The 10,216-nt window shown below is 52.2% G+C and overlaps 1 protein-coding gene across 1 annotated transcript; it reads left to right on the plus strand.

Annotated features, from left to right (window-relative positions):
• The first annotated feature begins 2,071 nt into the window (after positions 1-2,071).
• On the plus strand, positions 2,072-9,196 carry ajm1 (apical junction component 1 homolog). Its single transcript, XM_078537054.1, has 2 exons — positions 2,072-2,130; positions 4,640-9,196. The coding sequence occupies exon 2, from the start codon at positions 4,698-4,700 to the stop codon at positions 7,647-7,649; it is 2,952 nt and encodes a 983-aa protein (XP_078393180.1). The 5' UTR covers positions 2,072-2,130; positions 4,640-4,697; the 3' UTR covers positions 7,650-9,196.
• The last annotated feature ends 1,020 nt before the right edge of the window (positions 9,197-10,216 follow it).

Here is a 10,216-nt window from a genome sequence, read left to right on the forward strand (position 1 = left end):
TTGTCTCAGTTGTGGGTGAGTTGGTGATAAGTTGATTTGGAGTATTCGCTCACTCTGTCAGTTGCTCTTGGCGTTTGCTCTGTCTCCATCTCCTGGCGAAATCAGATTCACAGAAACAAAATACTACAGATGCTGGAAATCTGAAATAAAAACAGAAAATGCTGGAAATACTCAGCAGGTCTGTCTGCATCAGTATAAAGAAACAGAGTTAAAATTTTAGGTCTGTAGCCTTTTATCAGAACTGGGAAATGTTAGTGATGAGCCAGGCAGAGAACGGGGAGGGGAGGGAAGAACAAAAGGGACAATATTGCTGAAAAGAGAGACGTGTTTTCTGAAGCTTGCTTATAGAGAATTGGTCCCTGCATATGAATGTATATCGCTTCTAGCATATACCAACGCTTGGCTGATCAAATCAAACAGGATGTACATTCGGTTGTTCGTAATAGGCAGAGTACAGACTGTACTCAACCAGCCCACGCTCACAAAATTCAAAATAAAACATCCACTGTTAAATGTGATTCGGAGATTGGGCACCACTCGCTGAACAACCCTGAGTGCGCTAATAGCTACACTAACAACAAATTTAAAATAATCAATTGAGCTCGTAACATGGCTCATTTGCACTTGCTGGAAGAACCATACATTCATTGGCAGGGACTCACTCTCTGCAAACAAAAGGAATATGTTCAAGCCTTATACATTGTTTAAATTACCTGGGAGCTTGGGGAGCCAATAGTTTCCCTTGCTTTCTTCATGGCAATATCTCCGACAATCAGCGTCAACTTGCCAACCACCCTGTCCTCCTGTTGTAACTTGTTGTAATTGTTTGAAATTTGGCATTCTTGTGTTTGTCCTGGTGATTGCAAGATGAAAAGCTTCAGCAACATGTCTCTCTTTTCATCAAATCCAAGTTCTGTGCGACCAAGGGGATAGTCTGTGGGGTGGAAGGCAGGAGAGATTAAATGACAAAAAGGATAATAGTGAAAAGCCAAAGGGAGTGGTATTGGGAGAAGTAAAGAAACATACAATGTGTCTAGAGGAGGTTTGAATGGCTGGATAGCAGTCATCCGAATGCAAAGGAATTAAGAAAGAAACGAGAGAAAAGAAAAGCAAAATAAAAATGGAACAAAATGGAGGTAGAGGTTATGATCTAAAATTGTTGAACTCAGTGTTGAGTCCAGAAGGCCATAGAGCACCCAGTCAAAAGATGCTGTTCCTCGAGTTTGAACTTGAGCTTCATTGGAACACTACAGCAGGCCAAGGACAGAAAGATCAGAGTGTGAGCAAGGTGGAGAATTAAAATGACAAGTGAAAGGAAGCTCGGGGTCACACTTTGGGACTGAACGGAGGCGTTCCACAAAGTAGCCATTTGGTCTTCCCAATGAAGAGGAGAGCACATTGTGAACAGTGAATACAGTAGATGAGATTGAAAGAAGTTCAAGTAGATCTCTGCTTCACCTGGAAAGAATATTTGGGGTCTTGGACAGTGAGGAGAGAGGAAGTAAAAGGGCAGGTGTTGCATTTCCTGTGCTTGCCCAGAAAGGTGCCATAGGGAAGGGAGGGTGTGTTGGGGATGAATAAGGAGGGGACCAGGGTGTTGGGAAGGGAACAGTCCCTTTGGAGTGCTGACAGGAGAGGGAAGGGGAAGGTGTGTTTGGTGGTGGAATCACACTGGAGTTAGCGGAAATGGCAGGAAACAAATACAGAGGCTGGTGGGGTGGAAGGTGAAGGCAAAGGGAACGCTAAAATGGTTCTGGGAGGGAGGGGAAGGGGTGAGAGTGAGAGTATGGGAAATGGAATGGGTTCAGTAAAGGCTTTGTCAACCATGGTGGGGAGTGGGGGCACCCTCAGTTGAGGAAAAATACCACAAGTGCTGGTGTGGAAGGTTGCATCATCAGAACCGATGCAATGGAGACGGAGAAACTGGGAGACTGGAATAAAGTGTTTACAGGAAGCAGAGTGTGAGAAAGTGTTGTCAAGGAAGCTGTGGGAGTCAGTGGGCTTATAGTGAATATTGGCTGATCACTAGGAATGGAGACAGAGAAATCAAGGAAAGGAAGGGATGGACCATGTGAAGGTAAGAGAAGGATGGAAACTGGAAGCAACATTGATGAAATTTTCCAGTTCAGGGTGAGAGCGGGAAACTGCATCGATACAGTCATTTCACTGTACTGAAAAAGAGACGAAGGAGGGGGTCCGGGTACGACTGGAACACGGACCCCACCCACAGCCTGGTCAAAAAGCCTGTCCCGTTGTCAATATTTTTATAACTAATTAAAGTATTCAAAGAAAATGACAAAAAAAAATCTACAATGGGCTAATGCCACGAGGATATTTCTTCCAGTCTAATATCCTGGATATTAATCTTCAACTTCTGGAGATTCCAGAGCATTAGGGAGTTGGCAACAGTAGTTTAATCTCACATTTTAACCTTGTGCTAATATTTGAAGCTACACATCCACACACTGTAACAGGCCCCATGCACTGTAACAGGCCCCACGCACTGTAACAGGCCCCACTCACTGTAACAGGCCCCACACACTGTAACAGGCCCCACACACTGTAACAGGCCCCACACACTGTAACAGGCCCCACACACTGTAACAGGCCCCACGCACTGTAACAGGCCCCACGCACTGTAACAGGCCCCACGCACTGTAACAGGCCCCACGCACTGTAACAGGCCCCACGCACTGTAACAGGCTCCACGCACTGTAACAGGCTCCACGCACTGTAACAGGTTCCACGCACTGCAACAGGGTCCACGCACTGCAACAGGGCCCACACACTCTGACAGGCCCTACACACGGCGAATGGGCCCCAAGCACTGCAACAGGCCCCACACATTGTAACAGGCCCCACACACTGCAACAGGCCCCACACACTGCAACTGGGCCCACACACTGCAACTGGGCCCACGCACTGCGACAGGACCCACGCACTGCGACAGGGCCCACGCACTGCGACAGGGCCCACGCACTGCGACAGGGCCCACGCACTGCGACAGGACCAAAAACACTGTGACAGGGCCCACACACTCCGACAGGGCCCACACACTCCGACAGGGCCCACACACTCCGACAGGGCCCCACGCACAGCAACAGGCCCCACATACTGTAACAGGGCCCACACACCGTAACAGGGCCCACACACCGCGACTGGGCCCCACGCACCGCGACAGGGCCCACGCACCGCGACAGGGCCCACGCACCGCGACAGGGCCCACGCACCGCGACAGGGCCCACGCACCCCGACAGGGCCCACGCACCCCGACAGGGCCCACGCACCCCGACAGGGCCCACACACCCCGACAGGGCCCACACACCCCGACAGGGCCCACACACCGCGACTGGGCCCCACGCACCGCTACAGGGCCCACACACTCCGACAGGGCCCACACACTCCGACAGGGCCCACACACCGCGACTGGGCCCCACTCACCGCGACAGGGCCCACGCACCGCGACTGGGCCCACGCACCGCGACAGGACCCCACGCACTGCGACAGGACCCACGCACTGCGACAGGGCCCACGCACTGCGACAGGGCCCACACACTGTAACAGGGCTCACGCAATATAACAGGGCCCACACACTCCGACAGGGCCCCACGCACAGCAACAGGCCCCACATACTGTAACAGGGCCCACACACCGTAACAGGGCCCACACACCGCGACTGGGCCCCACGCACCGCGACAGGGCCCACGCACCGCAACAGGGCCCACGCACCGCAACAGGGCCCACAGACCGCGACTGGGCCCCACGCACCGCGACAGGACCCACGCACCGCGACAGGACCCACGCACCGCGACAGGACCCACGCACCGCGACAGGACCCACGCACCGCGACAGGACCCCACGCACCGCGACAGGACCCCACGCACCGCGACAGGGCCCACGCACTGCGACAGGGCCCACGCACTGCGACAGGACCCACACACTGCAACAGAGCCCACACACTGTAACAGGGCTCACGCAATGTGACAGGGCCCACACACTCCGACAGGGCCCACACACTCCGACAGGGCCCACGCACCGCGACAGGGCCCCACGCACCGCGACTGGGCCCCACGCACCGCTACAGGACCCACGCACCGCTACAGGACCCACGCACCGCGACAGGACCCACGCACCGCGACAGGACCCACACACTGTAACAGGGCTCACGCATTGTAACAGGGCCCACACACTCCGACAGGGCCCACACACTCCGACAGGGCCCACACACCGTAACTGGGACCTACGCACCGCGACAGGACCCACGCACCGCGACAGGATCCACGCACCGCGACAGGGCCCACGCACCGTGACAGGGCCCACGCACCGTGACAGGGCCCACGCACTCCGACAGGACCCACACACTGTAACAGAGCCCACGCACTGTAACAGGGGTCACGCACTGTAACAGGACCCACGCACCGTAACAGGGCCCACGCACCGTCACAGGGCCCACGCACCGTCACAGGGCCCACGCACTGCGATAGGACCCACACACTGCGACAGACCCTATGAAAGTCAACATTCCTGATACTTTCCTAGCAGACCAGTTCACTGATAGAGTGTATGCTAATAACCAGTATACTATAACAAGAAGCAGCAATTTACAGTCCAAAGGTTAAATGTGCTTTTCTTGTTACAGGGTCAATTCATTGTGAAAAGGTCTGAGGGAATTCAGCAGAGATTACAGTTCCTTTAAGATGACACGGACAGACCCACCGGACATACTGGTATCAACCGTGTATCGAGAGATTCAGGTCAGCCCAATGCCAGGCGAGCCCAAAGCCTATCAAACCCAGCGCAAGTGTGATGCCTCCAGGCCCAGCCCTGTACAGGACACCCAGCAGTACATTAACAAACGGCAGTGTAGAAGTTTTGACTTCCTGCAGTCACTAGACAGCCAGGCGGACTCCGGAGCTCCCATGGAGGACTACTCATATCACCGGGCTGATCGACGGCCCACCAGCCCTGAGCTCGCCTGGGATTCTCTAGGGAGGCAGGTCTACCTCCGATCCTCAGCCCCTGAGCTAGTTGCCAGCCGATTGTGCGCTCACACTGGTGAACCCAGAGAGGCCTCCAGACCAGAGGCAAAGAAGAGAGGCAGATCTAAGAGTGCCCCCAGGGTGAAGACTACCTACCGCCCTGTCCCTGTGGAGGTGGGCTCACCTGAGCTGTCGCGCAGGGGTCGTGAAGCCCTGCGTACACACCGGGACTCCCACAAGAGGACAGAGGCCTCACCCAGGAGGGATCCATCTCATATAATGAGGACTAGAATGAACGAGGTGCATCCCATCAAACTGCAGCCACAGCGGGCCGATGCCAGTCTGTACTCCCCTCTGTTTGTCAGTGATAGCTACGAAAGCTATGATGAGTGTCAAGGCACCAAGCCTGGCCCAGGAGCACACGTGCGGTACCGAGTGGATATGAAGCCCGAGGACCCAGCGCTGAACCCTTCCTCTCGCACCTGGAAGACACCACAGAAGCAGAGCAGTGTGACAAACTGGCAGTCACAGCCAGGACGGAGTCTAACTGTACCTGCCAACCGGCGGGTCATGAGAAGCCACTCTCCCTGTGAGTCGTACAGCGGTGATTACTGGACACTTGCAGCTCACAACAACTGCTCGCCCCACCAATACTACAAGGATGAGAGTAGGAGGGGCCTTCCTCAGCTCATCCAGACAACACCAACCTTCAGTGAACAATCTTACCCCGACATCAGGAGACTCTCCCGCCAAGCTGCCCAGCCTAATATCTACTACACAGAGGAACGGGCAAGGCCTTCACAGCACCGGTACGCTTCGCCAATGCATTACCATGACTGGTGGGGGACCTATCGAGCTGCACATGGTCACCAGGGTTACATATCTCAATGCCCGCCATACTGGGATGGCAGAGTTGGGTCCCTCTCCCCTCATGGCTCCTATTATGGGATTGACCAGCATAGACTCAGCTCAGACTCACGGCACTACTCCAAGTCCTGGGATAACATCCTGTCGCCTAGTGGACGCAGGGAGTTCCCCTCCTCAAACTGCCGCAGCTATGAGACCCTGCCCTTGCAGGAGAGACATGGCCACTCCACAGAGGGGAGGCGTCAGCCCACCGTGGTCAACTTATCACGTTCTCCCCAGCGTTATGCTGCCCTTTCTCTCTCTGAGAGCTCCATCACAGACAAGTTGCAGGGGGACGGTGGGAGGGGCACCCAGGGAAGGTCATGGTACATCACACCTGAAATCACCATCACCGACAATGACCTCAGGGCCAATGGGCCTGGCAAAGCTGGCGGGAAACCTCAGAACAGGCAGGCTCTCGATGGGGGAAATGGCCTCAGTGCCTCCTTCAATGATTTGCTGTCCTGCAATTTGGATAATGTCAAGGAGACGGGTGTCAGCTCTCTTAGCGGCGGCTCTCTGCACCGGCCAGGTAAGCAGCAGCTGGACGATGTCCTGGCCGATCTGGTCATCGACACATGCAAAACGCCAGCCACTCAGAAACCCAGCAACTCGGAAACTCTAGTGGACCAGCTGAGGAAGCTTATCGCTGGGGAGGACCTTCCTGGAGAACATGGTGTGAGGACAGTGTTGGTACATACCACAGAACCTCAGAAGATGAAGGTCCACCCCATGTCCACTGGGCCAGGCCCTGACGCTCACATCCTGGGCATGTCAAGAAGCCCCAGCTACCCAAGTCCGTGCGATGGGCCCCCTCAAGACCGCAGCTCGGATGATGTGGACACCATGATGTGCTCAAACCTGAAGTGTGGCCTCACAGAAACACTCTTCAATGCTCGTCTCTACTTCAAATCGTGTCACAGCTGTTACACCTATTACTGCTCCAGGAACTGCAGGAAGGATGACTGGGAGATGCACAAAGAAGCCTGTGTCTATGGCCGGGTCAGCAGCACTTGTAAGCGTGTGCTGAGGAGCTGCCGGGAAAACCAGGCTGCACACAAGGCCTTCTCCCGCATCGCCAGGATGGGCTACTTATCGAGGGGGAAGGGGGTTCTGTTCCAGGGTTTCCCCAATCCCGGATCTGCCGAGAATTTCCTCCAGTATGGATTAGAGAGTCTGCTCCTCACTCCCACCTACCTATCAGTCAGAGAGCTGGAAGGCTATGCTGATCACCTGGGGGAGTACCTGAAGGAGATCCAGGAGGCTGGCAAACAGTACGACCCCGAGGAATGTTTCCTCTTGAATGTGTCAATAGCTCTGGGGCAGAAAGTGCCTGAGAACCCTTCACCCCGCCTCCAGACACCAACAGTTCGAAGGTTTGCAAAGATTGCCCTGGCTTCAACCAGCCCCGAGAAGAAGATCTTTAAGGGCGATGAAGAGATGGAGACCTTGATATTGACCCCACCTCCAGGGACAACTGACATCGCTAAAGAGGACGAGTCAGGACGCAAAGCCCGTGAGGTGTGCTTCATCAATGTACAGCGAGAGCTTCGCATCCGAGGGGTCTTCCTGCGCCATGAGTATCCCAAAATCTACCAAGATCTCTGCGAGTTTGTGGAGAGCAATAAGAGATTTACACCGACTACCATTTACCCCATTGATAAGAGAACTGGCAAGCAGTTCATGTGTATGATAATGGCTGCCTCGGAACCATTGACACTCGAGTGGGTTCGCAAACCCAACCTACTGGAGGACATGATGTGATCCCATGCACCATTTCCTGTTCTTGCAACTGAATGTTTTAAAGCTTATTTAATATATTTGTAGATAATGTATTTTATATAAGGATATGAGGAATCTATTGAAGTCTGTTGCTGGGTGGGTATTATTTGAAATGGAAGAGCCCATCTCCTGTGTGCGGTTTTACACATTGACCCCCACAACCCCCACCAAACCCAAACTGGGCCTAGCCATTGGAGGGTTGGCAGGAAGCCTGCACTGCTACCATAGCAACAGGGATAGCAGAAGAAGCATAGGAAAACCACCAATATTTTTACAATAAAGATGTTTTCTTGAAGCAGTTCAAAATTATAATCTAGGTGGAAAAGCTTTAAAATAGCTATGTTTATTTTTCAGAATCATTGGGCAAGTGTGAGTTTTAGCTCAATCAGAGTGCCACCCACTCCAAGACTGGGGGAGCTGACACTTTGTGTTTCATTCTGATTTCTAATGATTTTTCGAATACAAATGAGTTTCTATTTCTGGGGAAGGGGAGGGGAGCAGGCAAAGGTTTAGTTAAACGCAAGCCAGATGGATAAAAGCAAAATACTGCGGGTGCTGGAAACCTGAAACGAAAACAAAAAATGCTGGAAAAACTCAGCAGGTCTGACAGCATCTGTGGAGAGAAAGGCAGAGTTAACGTTTCGAGTCCGTATGACTCTTCATCAGAACTGAAGAAGAGTCTGAAGAGCCTGAAGAAGAGTCATACGGACTCGAAACGTTAACTCTGCCTTTCTCTCCACAGATGCTGTCAGACCTGCTGAGTTTTTCCAGCAATTTTTGTTTTTGAGCCAGATGGAGATTGGTTTGTATGGGGGACTTGACTTCCCCGCAAAGAGCTGCTGAGACTGAGGGTAAATAGAAAATTTCAAACTAAGGTAAGTGGATTTTTTTGTTGGGTAAGTGTATTAAGGGATATGGACAGTAGGGTGGGTAAATAATATTGAGATATAGATCAGCCATGATTCCATCATGGGGCTGAATGGCCCCCTCCTGTTCCTCTATAACACAAACGCTACCTTGGAGCCGTAGTAGATGGGGATGGTGGGACTGAGATTGGAGCCCCAATACAACACTGGGCCAAAAGATCAGAGATTTCCCAAAGCTGCCAGAGCCAGTACAGACATGAAGGGCCAAATGGCGACCTGCACTGTAACAATTCTGTGATCCTGATTCTTCCCACAGTTGTCTCTGCCACACTGAAAATATAAATCATTGAAAGAAAGACGCATTACAGCAAGGAGCAGAAATAGCATTCCAAAGGCTGACAGAGCAACAACAGAAACACCCAGTCAGGGAATATATCCCTCAGCTTACAGAGTGTCATTCTGGAAGTCAGAAGTGAGGGGGAGTTAATGTACCAGAGTGAGGGGTTTTGAAGAGATGTTAGTCTTAGTAATCCTTGACTTCCCAGGCACGAAAGGCACAAATTTCAAATGTAACCCTGTTCAGCTGGTGCTGAGCCTAACATTTCAACTAACATTTCAAATATTACAAAACAGAAACAGAAATACCTGGAAAAACTCAGCAGGTCTGGCAGCATCGGCGGAGAAGAGTACAGTTGACGTTTCGAGTCCTCATGACCCTTCAACAGAACGAAGTAAAATTAGGAAAGGGGTGAAATATAAGGGTCAAATATTACAATTAACTTCAGTGCTGCGGATTAGGACAGGAAAGTTCAACCAGAGTTCTTGGGCCCGAACATTTTCCAGTGCACATGGTAAAGTGTAGGAGTGTTCGGAATTTGGTGGAAGTCAGGATTGAACACCCATCCACACTGTTAATATATACACTGAGACTGGATATGGGAGTGGGTCACACACTGTCCTTTCACACTCTGGGACAGTGGGTTACACTCAGAAATTTGGTGATATTATTCTAACAACTGTTGTACCTGTTCTGGGAGTGTTTGATGGGGACAGCATAGAGGGAGCTTTACTCTGTATCTAACCCCATGCTGTACCTGCCCTGGGAGTGTTTGTTGTGGACAGTATAGAGGGAGCTTTACACTGTATCTAACCCTGTGCTGTACCTGTCCTGGGAGTGTTTGATGGGGACAGAGTAGAGGAAGCTTTACTCTGTACCTAACCCCGTGCTGTACCTGTCCTGGGAGTGTTTGTCGGGGACAGTATAGAGGGAGCTTTACTCTGTATCTAATCCCGTGCTGTACCTGCCCTGGGAGTGTTTGTTGTGGACAGTATAGAGGGAGCTTTACACTGTATCTAACCCCGTGCCGTACCCGTCCTGGGAGTGTTTGATGGGGACAGAGTAGAGGGAGCTTTACTCTGTATCGAACCCTGTGCTGTACCTGTCCTGGGAGTATTTGATGGGGACAGAGTAGAGGGAGCTTTACTCTGTATCTAACCCCGTGCTGTACCTGTCCTGGGAGTGTTTGATGGGGACAGTGTAGAGGGAGCTTTACTCTGTATCTAACCCTGTGCTGTACCTGTCCTGGGAGTGTTTGATGGGGACAGTGTAGAGGGAGCTTTACTCTGTATCTAACCCCATGCTGTACCTGTCCTGGGAGTGTTTGATGGGGACAGTGTAGAGGG

This window comes from Cetorhinus maximus, unplaced genomic scaffold (assembly GCF_964194155.1).
Source record: "Cetorhinus maximus unplaced genomic scaffold, sCetMax3.hap1.1 HAP1_SCAFFOLD_1831, whole genome shotgun sequence".
In the NCBI taxonomy this organism is placed as follows: domain Eukaryota; kingdom Metazoa; phylum Chordata; class Chondrichthyes; order Lamniformes; family Cetorhinidae; genus Cetorhinus; species Cetorhinus maximus.

Bases quoted from the DNA above. Each gene is read 5' to 3' on its own strand.
- ajm1 (XM_078537054.1), top strand. From the start codon at position 4,698: ATGACACGGACAGACCCACCGGACATACTGGTATCAACCGTGTATCGA.